Raw genomic sequence first — 14,417 nt, 5'->3', positions numbered from 1 at the left:
ACTACAGCTCTCAATATTTCTACATAAAAACAAAAAAAAATGTTCAGGAATTTTTTTTCCAACGAGTCTCCGAAATTAAAGTACGGCAGATCGCATGTCCATGGAGCTTCCGTTCTAGAGGCAACTATTGAATTATGAATTTAGTATTTATACTGACGATATATTTTCAGAAAGATGACAGGGTGTGTGCGCAGCTGTTTTGTTTCGACGCCGGAAGTGGCTACTGTGTAGCTTATAGGCCAGCTGCTGAGGGATCACCATGTGGAGATGGTCAGGTAAGACTTTGCAGTTTGAGATGTATTTATCATATTATCTCTTTGAAATTATGTGTGCTTGAATAAAATTGAATTATATTATGCCAAAATTTTATCACTCGAAAATGTTGATTTTATCATTAAGTAGGAGGGGTGGAACACAGCCATAGGCTAACCCCTACCCTTTTGTGTATAAGTTATGCACAATAAAATCATTATTATTATTATTTTGCGTATTCGGCGATTTTCTGCTATCAAAAACAATGATTCAAAAAACTTGCATCGAATTTTGAGTAAAAGTAAAAGTCAAAAAAACACCGTAATCATGGCTCAGCCACAGTATTCACCAGATTTGACCCCCTGCGTCTTTTAACTGTCCACAAGATTGAAGAGACCTATGAAAGGACGGCATTTTGCGACGATCGAGGAGATAAAAACCGATTCGCTGAGAGAGCTCAACGACATAACAAAAAGTGCATATCAGAACTTCATCGGGAATTGAAATAAACAATGGCACAAGTGTATTATATCTGAAGAGAACAAATTTGAAGAGAACAAAATAGAAATTGATGAATAACTAAATACATTTGAGAAAAATTAAAATTCACCTTATTTTTTGAGCAGACCTCGTACGTGTTTATATCAGGATTGAAGCAATCACATTCATTATATAAAATCGAAAATGTAATCCTGATTTCAGTTTCGATAGTAAATATTTTATATTTATCATGCAATAGGATTCCCAAAAAATCACCGTGAATCTTTTCGAAACTAACAGAAATATAAAAGCTCTCCGAGATCCCCATATCTGTGCCTGAAAGTAAATGGTTCACATTTCGAATAATTCGTCAGTTAGACGTCCTGAAAAGACATTGAAGTTCTAAGATTGTATTGCCCCTAACAACGCCTTTCTAATACAGTCATATTCATGCTTAACAGTGGATATTGTCTCAGAGAAACAGTAGATTAATACAAAAACCAGTAAAAAATATATTTTATAGATTCATACCACACACATGGTAATTTCCACTATTCACATTCATTTAATATTCATTACAGAAAGTAAAGTAAATCATCAGTAGATTTTAACTCTCAAACAATAAAATATTAGCTCGAGAGCCAGAACAGGATCTACTTCAGAAACAGTAGACCTGGCAACACTGAACACGGTGCTCGTACGATTTCTTCTTCATCTTCATTGGATTGATTCGCAATAATCCACAGTCTAAACGCTTCATTATAAATTTCACTGTGATGGATAATGCTGCCTTGCCTCTATTATAACTTAACAAGTATTAATGGGCGCACTATCACAAATGTCATAACCTTCGTATTCAACTAACAATTGTTCAATTCCAGTGAAAACTCATCTATCCTTTTAAAAATAAGAATAAGAGCTAACAATTCTTCAATTGCAAATATTCCATTTTTCTATGAAATATATGAATCCAAATAACATTTGAATATCATTATTACAGTACTGTCTTGATGGAAGGTGCGTAGCAGAGCACGAAAACATAATTCCAGACTACTCTCAAAACGCTCCATCTTACATCAGAGGAAGTGGAAACCCAAGGCCGTTGTGAGTAATGACATTTGTTTTGTATATAAAATCAAGTTAAGGCTTTTTCACCTAACTTTGCTTTGTTAATAATTTGAAACTGATTATCACATGGCCCTCATCACAATGATATCTTCATCATGAAAAAGTATTGTCCAAACCTTGTACCAATTTTTACATTTAACTTTTTCAACATACAAAGTGTCAATAATAATTTGTTTTGTCGTACATAGTTTACAGGGAGCAGAAGAAGTCATTAAAGAAGCTCCGGTTTCCAATTACAATGACAATAATGCCCACAGATACTATAACATACGATATAACTTGGCCAACACACCTTATAAAAATCCTCTGTATCACAATAACCAAAACTCACCCCATGACGCCGTAACTACCAAAAAGTCCGTTTTTTTATCCATTTCAACTACCAAATCCCCATTCAGTTTCAATAATTCCAAAAAACAAATCACAAGTTCATTTCCGAATGCAATATCCAGTTTTCCATACCAAGACAATTTATTTTCTATAAGAAGACAGACAACAAAAAGTCCTTATGACTTCGGAGATTTTGGGAAAACGTCCCAAAATCCATACAAGACGGAAGACTTGAATGACAACTACCTGAAGCGGTCTTTCAGCAGCTCTAGTTTAATTAGGGGTAGCAGTAGTATTATGAAAAGCATTATTGTAGACAGAAGAGTATCGTGAGATTGGGTAAGATTTAACGCATTTGTTTAAAATTTTCTCTTCGGTCAATCTTTTGTCAGTGTTTTGCTAATGTTCCTCTTTCATCTTCAGTTAATCCAGTATCTCAATGCTAGTGTCTTGCTGTCTCTTCTTCGAAAGAATCTATCCATTTGCCTGCTCATATTAATCTTCGTTAACTCTAAATTTGAATTATATTTCCTTTTTTTTCTTGCAGAAATGTTTTTTCCTAATTCATGCATGATTCTTCTGATAGTATTATTCTTTTTTTTTAATGTTCGATATAGTCTTCAAATTTGAGTTGATAATAACCGTTATTGACAGAAGATGTCTAGTTCGAAGTCATCGAATTTCTATGTGAGAAAGTTAGTAAAACATACCTTAGACGAAGTTTACAAATAGGCCTTAACGCGAATTTCAATGCACTACATTACATTACATGAAAAATCTCCAACATGAATGATCTCAAAAAGGTAGTATGTTGAGGTGCCTGTCTAGAACACTACAATGCAATGGATACATGGGAATAAATATCCATTGTTCAAGTACCTTTCCTGATGGTACAATCACATACACTTGATTTCCTCATACATCTATGTCATACGAGAGATAATAGAGGAGGTTACATATGGAAATAAAGCCTTCTACCTTTCCACATTTTTAAAAACGCCCAATAGACAACTATAATCCATGTGCTAGTGAAGGCGTACCAACTTGGTGTCTAACAAGTTTATTGTCTTTTGTAAGGCTTTCATCACCCAGTATTTCAATCATTCATAATCTTTTCGAGATGTTGAGACTTCTGAAAAAAGTTGATCAGCTTCTTAGTGGACAATTCTTTGATATCGGACGGACTCAATGACACTCAAACTCTTCAGTCCATTTTTTGAGCAGTGCTTGGCATTCACGAAGCCAATGTTCTTTAGTTTTGGTAGCAAAGACTGTTTGGTCCTGGCACTTGATTGAAAGAAAGTACAGAAAAGCATTGCCTTGAAATTTACTATATTTTTGTTTGAAGTTGGAGAAAACAAAAAAAAAGTCTGTACTAGAAAATTTTCTTTTTCCATTTATACTGTATTTCACTTCCAGTTTTTTAACTAACTTTTGGCAGTCCTAAGTCAGATAGACCTCATAAATATATGACTGCCAAAATTTCCGTTCTGAATAAGGTATTATAACGCATAAAGCATAAGTCTAGGCTGAGCGACATTCCTACACACATGTCTGGGTAGCATGCAGTTTTTCATTTTTTTCCTGAAAGGTGATGGAAGTAATTAAGGCATGGAGAGAATTTGGATCATTGGCTCCGGTCCGGCTGTTGATAACCAATGCCGCATGGATGAACTCATACTTTACTGCTCTGAAACCTTTCTAATTTCGAACCAATGACTACCATATTACTTATGATGCACTGTTTGGAACCTTTGGTGTAGTAATGAATATTACTGGAGTTTTTTCCCAACACCAAATTGTTATTTTTAACATTAATTTTAATATTAATTTTAATAATCTTCCTCTTGAAGATGATCACTTGGTGATCAGGAAGATAAGCTTTCTCTTAAAGATGATCACTTGGTGATCGAAACACGTGCCGAGGTGTTAAAAATAACGATTTGGTGTTGGGAAAAAACTCCAGTAATATTCACTACCATATTACTTCATTCATTTTTAGAGTTTGTATACAGTGTTCCTCAATTCTTATGTAAGCACTCTTTAGACTTTCGAAAACAATGATATCGTATCAATAATTCAATATCATACTAATCAGTATGATTTTTTTCAAATATATTATTAAAGTAGCTCAAAAATATGCATCTTACTTCTTCCATTTTAAAAGAGATATTTTTTGTTGTCCGAATATTCATGTATGTTGTTGTGGAGAGAGAATCCGCTTCATTGTGATATATATTATGTAATTATGCTTTGACATTAGGACACGGGCTACGGCTACTTGTTTTTACATTATAAAACGGACCGTCCAAGAAGGGCTGAACATTAGAAAAGTTGTATATTTGGAATTGATAGTAATTGATAGTAGATTCCCGTGTAACCTGAAATAGACATTCAGAAATGGAAAATGTTGTCCAAGTGCACAAGGTGCTATCCAGGAATTGATAGTAGATCTCAGTCTAACCTGAAATTGGCATTCAGAAATTAAAATTGCTGTCCAGGTGCACCTAAATAAATACATGGAACCTTAGACCAGACATAATGTGTTTTGGATTAACACAATGACTTGAATCTATTGTAGCATATACATCTTTAGTTTGGTGTTCGGCTTCAGGAAAAAACACTTCCCTGAGCTACAAGCACTAAGACTGGTCACCATCGCAGAGCTGAATCAAAATCGCAGAGTTCATGTCGTTTTATAAGACATCTTGAAAGCCTTCGACCGTGTATGGCACGAAGGCCTTCAGCATAAACTAATCGCGTTCGACCTGCCTTGGGGCCTGATGGAGGATTGGGTCTTTCCTGAACGACAGAACATATAATAATAATGATATTAATATCAGGTTAGAGTTGAGGGCTCTCTGTCTGACAACAGAGAAATCCTCGCTGGAGTGCCACAGTGGGCCATGCTCTCTCCCACGCTGTGCTCTCTCTACAGTGACCTTCCGAGGTCTGAGCGTGTGAAGATATCTCTCTACGACGACGACGATAAGGCTGTCTTCTCATCTTCCATGGGTCGGGATCTCGGGATCGTCTACATGCAACGTGCATTGGACGACCTCGAGCGCTGGTACCTCGAATGAAAGATCCCAGTGAACCCGGACAAGACTCAGGCGATAACCATCGGAAGAACGATATCTTCTCCGGCCAGAAAAATGAGAATCTCTGGAAGGGAGATCGACTGGCAAGCGCGGGTGAAGTACCTCGGTCTTCTAATAGACCGTAGGCTCACCTGGAACCCGCACATCATAACCGTGATGGCAAAGATCGAGGGTCGGATCAAAAGTCTGTACCCTCTGATCAATAGACGATCCAAACTGAGCCTAAAGAACAAACTTACGATCTATAAAACGATTCAAGTCTGTCATCATGTATGCTTCAGGCGTCTGGGGACAAGCGGCTCCGTCTAATATCTCCATTCTGGAGAGATTGCAAAACAAGTTGATACGGATGGTTGTGAATGCTCCGTGGTTCGTACGGAACGAATCCATCCGCAGAGATTTGCAGCTGCCTTCTATTCAGCAGTCCATTCAGTCGGGAAAACGGCGAGTTTTTGATTGCGCAGAAACTCACGATAATCTGTTAGTTAGGGAAGCTATAGATTATGCTGAAGACGACCCCTTCCGATATATAGAAGGCCCAGACACTCTGTCGAATGAGGCCATCATGTCTCCCGTTAACAGATGAACAACATTTTCATCCATAACACCCCAGTCTGGCAGTAGTTCACCGAGAAGGGCGGTACTCATGTCTGAGGACATTCATGCCGCCATCCCATGATCAGTTTTAACCCATTTGTCCTTCTGACAAACGCCAGTCGTAAGGGTAAGGGAGCCAGGCTCCAACCTGTTCAAAATTAAGATGAAATTGGTGAATAAACTACTTTACATCTACCCGCACGCGCTCGGTCAATTCATGTACATCTTCCACTGTGTAAGGATCAATAATTTGAAGCCTTTAAGAAATGAATAGATCAATATTATTACAGGCAGCCAGGTTGCATACAGGACACTATGAAAATATATTTGGAAGATCTGTATGAACGAATTGATAAAAAGAGTGTTAAAACATAGCAGGGACCCGGCTCAATGATTCCACTGAACACTGAACTCACATTCAGAGGACACTTGAACAAAGTCAAGCTGTTCAACAGAGATTTTGCTGCAACCAACAGACCTACATAGTTCGTCATTTGTTTACAATGAATATACTTAGAAGCGATATTTCTCAAAAAAGTGTAATGAGCCCAAGAGTAAAAAATACTAATTGAATATTCAATGTAACATACAACTGCATAACTGGAACACACATTTCGATTTTTCAATAAATTTTTTTGTTAATTAGATTTTTGATATCACTATTCGGAAATAGCGGTTTGGTCCTGTAATACAATTTTTTTCAAGTTGGTATACGATACTTTACAGTCAAATAAGGACAGAAAGATTATTCTTATATCAAATCAACTACAAATCAACTAGTCGCGTGATGAATTAGAAAAATTACGTACTAATGACACTGTAGTTTGAAGAAATATTAAATTGATCTACATTGTTTTCGTGAGAACTAGTTCTTCTCGAAAACAACAATCAAACTCATTTTTGTTCCTGGCATTCTGTGGTAAATTTTATTTTTCATTGGATATGAATTATTTGGTGTCTCAATACAAGTTATCAAGGTCGGGCAAAATTTAAAAAACAGAACTCATTTTCAGTATTTTTTGATAGAACAGACAAGGTGTTGCATCATTTATCGTCGAAGGCAATTCTCTATCAAACAATGATTCATTTTTTGTAAATCACATTTGACGTTCCTGAGTAATAAATATCATTATTTCAAGAAAAACATTCATTCAAAATTTACTACAGTTTATTCCAGCGAATCTGTTTCTGTTTAAAATATGTTTTTCCGTTAATCAGCTGTCGCCCCCATACAAACGACAACTCTCAGAAGTTGAGAAACTTGTGCGCGAGCTAAGGACTAACGGAATGTTCAGAACGTTCATGTTTCCTGGCAATAATAAAGTCTGTTCACAAATTCATTCCTCACATTATTGAATGTTCCTGGGGTAATTTCGTTGCAAATGCAAATTTCGTTTCTATCCACAAAATCTGAAATTAACTGTGCTTGTGTATATCATACACTTCAGATGTCACATATCCTTTCAAAAACCTCAAAAAAATATAGACGCGCCATATTAGATGATCTATTGGCTAGCCGAGGAATCACTGATTCAGATAATTGCTTAAACCAAATGAGTTTCTGAATGATGTTACTTTTCATCAAGAATTGACTGGGAACCCATTATTTGAATCTTGTGGACAGGCAAACTTGATCTCTTGAAATAGTCTGGTGAACATTTTGAAACCAAATTGAGTTTAGAGTACATTTATTTTTGAAATTATGATATTCACCATGTGTTTTCAGATTCTTAAAATGAATATTAAATTGCTAGTTACTCAGGAACGGATGATCCGATTTTCAGAAACACACCGTGATAACTATGCAACCTAAATTTCCACAAAACCAAATATACTCTATTCTCTTGTTGAAATCTTGTTGAACTTCCTTGATATGTTTCTCAATATAAAAATGAAACCAGTTGACTGTATCAAACATCTGGGAATAATGATAAATAAAAATCTGAAATGGAATGACCAAATTAACTATATGTTAAAAAAATGATAATATTCAAATAATTGAAACAAGTTGTTAAAATAAATCATTTGGAGATACTCTAGTCTAGTATCTTCCTTAGTTTGGCCACTTTCTCATGGAATACTTAGATGGGACGGACCAGCAAAATCTGAGTTAAAAAAAATAAATTATAGCAATAAATATAGATACTCCAGTGACTTGTTCACAGAAAAAAAATGGATGTCAATCAATTACATTCTTATAATGTTTTTCACATGCATTCAAAAACTGAAATAATAAGATTCACTAGACATATGTACAATAGGTTAGGTCCAAAGTAAGTTGGTCTATTCGACACTCCACCGCAACCCGCAGGGGTTTGTTGTGGCACACACCTATTCACACTCGACCAAATAAACTCAGCTTCTTAACGAAGCCGATTAGTTTGTATGGTGAGTGGTCTTTCTTTCGAATCAGATGGAAAGCGGGGCAGGCACAAAGTATATACTCTGCCGTTTCACCATTTTCCAAACAGAGGCGACACACACTGTCTTCCGACAGTCCGAGTCTCTTCATACGATTATTCAAATGACAGTGGCCTGTAAGAAGGCCTGTTAGACATCGTAGTTCATTCCCATTGTAGTCCAACAACTGTTTGGCATCAAGCTTCGAAGGGTGAATAAACGCCTTGGAGTGAGCCAATCCGGGAGGATTCTGCCAGAAGTCCATAAATCTTATTGCCATACAAGTGTTCAATGTTTGTTTGGCAAAGCCTAAAGCGATGCCAATTCTGGTCCGATTAAGCTGCTTACAGCACCCTCCTTTGCAAGGGAGTCAGCAGCTTCATTGACTTCCAGGCCAGTATGGCTCGGAATCCAGACCAGAGATAATCTGTCAAGTCTTTCTATCGAGGAGAGTCATTTTTGGCAATTTGCTACCAATTTAGACGTTGCTCGGTAGGAGCCAAGAGCTTCCAACGCCGCTTGACTGTCCGAGAATATTTTTATTAACTTGTGTATGTGGTTGGATTCTTTCAATCTCTTCGCACACAATTCAATAATGGAAATTTCCGCTTGGTATACAGTCGCATAGGTTCCTAGGCAGGTTGATATCTCTGTCCTGGATCTGCGACTGAAAACACCTGCACCAGAAACGGAAGGTGTTTTTGATCCATCTGTGAACAATCTACTCTTAATATTTCCTTCTCCTGGAGGATCCAGTCCTTTCTAGTCGGGAACAGTACTTTATGAGGCAGTTCGTAGTTGAAAGTTGGAAGCATAAAGTCAGAGGTCATTTCCAGAATGCTGTGACTTCTAGTGTCAACCCAACCAACAGTGCATTAAAATGATTTGTGCAATGGGCAATGTGTACAAGTCTGTATGCAGTCCATCTAGCCTCTCTCTCCAGAAAAATGTGGAGAGGAAGTAAATCTAGAAGGATTTACATAGCCGCTGACGGCGTGGTACTGATAACACCACTCATAGCCAGACAAGCCTGTCTCTGTAGGCCAGAGAGCTTCGCCTGGGTCGTTTTCTGTAAAGCCTTCGGCCACCAGGCAATTGTACCATAAGTGATCATTAGTTTGACAACCATCACATAAATCCAATGGATTTGTTTGGGTCCTAAACCCCAAGTTTTACCACAAATCCTTCGACATGTCCATAGGGACATGTAAAACTTTTTCCAAGTGAGAGTTTTTTATCAAGGACAATGCCAAGATATTTCACCTCCGTTCCAAATGGAATAACCTACCCATTGAGGGAAAGTGGCGTTAGATCGTCCAATTTTCTCCGCCTGGTGAAGGAGATTATCACAGTTTTGCTGGGGTTGACAGACATCTGCTCCCTTAGGCACCAACTGTGAACGACGTAGACTTGCCACAATAACAAGGTCATCTGCATAAGCTTGCAGATCTACTTTTCTGTAAACAATAGGACGAATAGAACAATATCAGAAAAATCTGAATGAAATAAATCTGTAAGCCAACGAAATAATGAATATTAACTTCCTCTTTTATATGATAAAATCCCAAATAATATTGAAATTAGTATGTAAGAAGAAAGAACAAGAATAATTATTTAAAGCTTTCAAAAACTATAAAAAACTTACTACAAGTTGTCCAAATACATTGTAATTACACTTTTACTGTATATTTTGATGAACTTTTATAAGCCTTAAATTTAAAAATAATGTAAAATTTGTTTTTGGCAGATTATCGAAATGAAGTGTTTTCTCAATATCTGCTGCACTAATTTCACAAATATGACAAAAAATCGACGGGTCTAGATGATTCTTTTAACCATAAGAAATCGCCCTGTTTCGTTTTCATGATCCCACCTTTCATAAAGAAATAGGGAAGTAACTGCATTGATATATCTCATCTATTGTTACATAACAGCATGAAATATTATTTCACTTGATTCATTTTCATTACAATATATGACTTGAATTTTTTTTGCAGCTGAGAAACTTATGATGAAGGATATTTCTTCGAAAAACTCTCACTGGCCCCAACGAGGTTTGGAACAGACATTTTCAGTGGTTGTGATCTTTTAGTGTTAAGATTTGTACAGTCAATGAATTAAGACGAAAGTCTTAGAATAGTGAAGATGACGGACGATTGCGTTAGAACATTAAATTATTGGATTTGTTCGGAGTCTGTAGAAATCATTGACGTTTTTCCTATTGTTTGTTTTTATGAGGACAGAATCATCCATTACATTTAAAAGAAATAGGGAAGTGGATTTAGGTATAATTTTTGTGTCAAAAACAAATTTAAGTTTTGACATCTGGCTACCGAGACTTTGGTCTCGGTAGTCAGTTATTCTGAGTTGCCTTCATAATAAAATCTGAGTTTTGTTGTCTAGGCTTACTGTTTGATTTACTGTTTAAAACATCCACCTCCTTATGTCTCAACTGGTCACGAATTTAACTTTTTCATCTTGAAGATATGTGGATATTATTGTTGGTTTAGAATTTGGAGAGCATAGTTTTCATGGAAAAAAGACAAATGGAATTTATTTATTTAATGATTGTATGAAAAGATTGTTGTACCAACAAAAAAAAAGAAATATGTTTTATTTTTTGATTTTTAATTCGAATAGATGTGCAATAAATTGTTTGAAACAAATACTTGTGTTTTTCTGAACCTGAAATATACATTATTAACACTTGAAAATTATCGTTTTTTCAAACAGTATATACCAATTGATGATTGGCAGTCAATTACTTTTGTTACTGCAGTCCATTGATAGGATAAATGGGATGATTTTTAAAATGGGTTTTTCCATTAACCATTCTGTTATGAAAAGCAATTCTAAAAAGTAGAGCTTAGAGCATGCTACAAAAGTCAACCAAGAAACGTCATGTCGCAGACACGATTTTGAAATTTATCAAATGAGCAAGAATGGAACCTGCATCCAACACAGCAATGATTTCATGAGATTTTACCAACCAATTGGCCATCAAACGGTATTTATTAATCAAGAGGGTTTAGGCTAGAATGAGTGATTCAATTCAAGAAATAAATGAGCTGTTGTCGGTCAACAACACCGCTTTACGATAGTCTTTGAGTTTATCGCATTCAGGCAGACGCGGCGGGGGAATGTGTTTTATTTGTTGGCGTCTGTGATATGATAACGAAGAATTCAATCTTCTCATTTCGTTAATGTTTTCAATTTCAACTTCTCATAGAGCAAGCAAAAACTACGGAAGTGCAGAAGGGCCATATATGTTCATTATTTACTTCTTGGAAATTACAACTCGTTAATTTTTGATACCACAAAATAAAACGACGGGCGCTTCGCATGGAGCCGGACGATTGTGCGTCGGTCGAGGTAAACCATAGCACCGTATACGGTGACCATAGCATATTACATTATTGAACTACACGTGTTCTGTGAATGCGAAGGCTAAGACACGGGGGATGCGGGAATGATAAACAGCTTCATATATAGCAACAAGCTATATGAAGGAGCCCATATCAAGGCATACATAAAGAGCTCTCGTAACCAAGGAGCATATCACAATAGATCTACAAAGGTGACAGTGAGCCAGGCCAGCCCCTTAACAATCTAATCAACATTACAGTTCATGTTACTCGCTGATAATGTAGTTTTATGTAGCCTTAATAACAATATGTAAAAATGGTAGATTCAAGAATCCGTCTAATACAGCTCGAAATTTTAATCGATTTAGGGGAGTATCTATACAGTTAGTACGTGGTAAGAGATCATCATGAAAAATGGATAATAAACCACTTTTATTGTTAACTAATGTTACTGCAGTTTCGTCCTAAAAGGGCATTTTCAAACAATAAACTCTTAATTGTTTGAAGATGTCCTTATAGGACAAAACTGCCGTAACAACATTAGTTACAAATAAAAGTTTTATTTGTCATTTTTCCTCATGTTAAGAGTTTGAAATGAATCAAATCTTCAAAAATTTGTAAGATATTGAAGTTTGGGTATTTGAAAGATTTTGGAAATTTTAATTTGACGCCAAAAAACTGAAATATTTTTTCTTGGTAGTTATTTATCTTTCATTTTGAAACAAACGTGTTGAAAGACATTCAAGATAAGATAAATAAGGTGAAGAAATACTCTAACTGAAGTATTAGGGAACCCTGCCTACCTAGGAATCTGAGAATTTACCTGTACCTCTTTTTTTGTAATAATAATTATCAGGCTGTTTGGTACAGTGGTATATTCTTGGGGGCACTTTGCAAAAAGGTTCATCGAACCATCTCAATTTTCTTTTTTGGCTGTTAAAATACCACAATTATTGAAAATTGCAGTAGTTCCCGTTCTCCCAGTGAAAATAAAAACAGATTTTTACATTATGGATGTGGATGATCCATCATTTGTAGAAACCCCAATTCCCACCAATGAGTCTTCACTATTCCTTAAACCAATAACCAATGTTGAATTGTGTAATCATATAACTCAAATGAGAACAAATTCCTCCCCAGGGGAAGATAATATCACGGTGAAAATATTGAAATTATTAAAAAATGACATAACTATCCCACTGCTTCATATATATAACTCCTGCATGGAAAAGGGGATTTTCCCCAAGGCGCTGAAAGTGTCGGTGATTACGCCAGTATTAAAGGGGGGTGACAAAACAGACATAAACAATTATCGACCAATATCTCTCACTTCTGTATTCTCGAAACTGTTTGAAAAATGTTTAGCGTATCGACTTTATGATTTTTTAAATAAATATAAAATAATAAATAAATCACAATTTGGATTTATAAAAGGTGTTGGTACGAACGATGCAGTAACTCAACTTATGGAAAACATTTGCAAATGCAAAAAAGTTTTGACGGTATTGTTGATTTAAAGAAAGCCTTTGACACCGTGAGCCACTATAAGCTACTGAACAAGTTATATAGTTATGGAATAAGAGGCCCAGGACATGATCTCATGAAAAGTTATCTATCCGATCGTATCCAATGTACCAGGGTGTACGGTGAGATGAGTGGATACAAAACTGTTTCCTATGGAGTTCCTCAAGGTACGGTTTTGGGTCCCATTTTATTCGTTATTTATCTGAACGATATGTTATCTTTAGATATTCAGGGAAATTTCACTGCTTATGCCGATGATACAGCGATTACCTTTGTGGGGAATTCTTGGCCTGAAGTTATCAACCGAACAAACCAAAATCTCTTGTCTGTCAGCAAATGGCTGAATAATAATTTGCTTACTTTGAATATTGTCAAAACAGTAGCAATTCCTTTCAAAAACAATAGTAATAATAACCTACAAAACATTAATATCAACAAACATAATATCAGCTATGTCGAGAACTCCAAGTATCTGGGAATAATAATTGACCATAAACTAACCTGGAAAGTGCATATATCTAATCTGGTCTCAAAAATAAGAAAAACCATCTATAAATTTCATTTACTGAGAAATATACTGAATACTGTAACTCTTAAAACAGTGTACCATGCTATCACACAGAGCTTACTGCAGTACTGCATAATAGCATGGGGATCGGCATATAAAACAATTATGGAATCATTGGTTACAGCACAGAAATACATTATCAAGATCTGCCTTCGGAAACCTAGAAGATATCCATCTAATCTTCTTTTCAAAGAATTCAGAGTCCTAACAGTCAAAGAACTGTACCTCAAGAACTTATTGATATTTACCCACAAAACTCGAAGTCCGTCTAATGCATTATCTTATGATAGTGTCACAACTAGAGCTGTGTCTAATAGAAATATACAAGTTCCATCCTTTAACTATAAGTTGACGAGATACAGTTTTAATTATCTCGGTAAAAAATTGTACAATATTGTAGATAAATCAATTAGGGATATTAAGTTTCTCAATTCCTTCAAATCAAAAATAACACTGTGGATCGTTAAGAATTCCAACCAGTTGTTGCAATTGTTACATCATCCAATACAATAAAAAGTTGTATTCACATTTTCAAACTCACACACTTTATATTCAACTACTGTCTACCGACACATCTCTACCCCACATCTTTTTTTTCAGCCTTTTTTTACTAATTTTTTTTTAAATTCTGTTGCAAATAATTATGTCTGAGTTCATAGTCCTGTATTACGC

At 35.8% G+C, this 14,417-nt stretch overlaps 2 protein-coding genes across 6 annotated transcripts in view; one reads left to right on the top strand and one right to left on the bottom strand.

Moving 5' to 3' along the window:
- The window catches only part of sona (sol narae), a 214,974-nt gene extending 204,020 nt beyond the window's left edge, over positions 1–10,954 (top strand). For 3 of the 4 annotated variants that reach the window (XM_074180559.1, XM_074180558.1, XM_074180560.1), the window contains 4 exons: positions 171–275; positions 1,733–1,836; positions 2,049–2,529; positions 10,286–10,954. In XM_074180559.1, coding sequence (XP_074036660.1) covers positions 171–275; positions 1,733–1,836; positions 2,049–2,523 — 684 coding nt within the window. In that variant the 3' untranslated portion in view covers positions 2,524–2,529; positions 10,286–10,954. The remainder of the gene's footprint in view (positions 1–170; positions 276–1,732; positions 1,837–2,048; positions 2,530–10,285) is intronic. The other variant, XM_074180561.1, reaches the window with a different exon arrangement.
- The window catches only part of LOC111512143 (homologous-pairing protein 2 homolog), a 45,225-nt gene that overhangs the window by 28,419 nt on the left and 2,389 nt on the right, over positions 1–14,417 (bottom strand). The window lies entirely within an intron of this gene.

Source organism: Leptinotarsa decemlineata, unplaced genomic scaffold (assembly GCF_025532065.1).
Source record: "Leptinotarsa decemlineata unplaced genomic scaffold, Ldec_3_MD MMD2_tig00026299_RagTag_RagTag, whole genome shotgun sequence".
NCBI lineage: Eukaryota > Metazoa > Arthropoda > Insecta > Coleoptera > Chrysomelidae > Leptinotarsa > Leptinotarsa decemlineata.
Note: the sequence above shows the minus strand (reverse complement) of the source record. Positions and strands in the feature narration are given on the sequence as shown.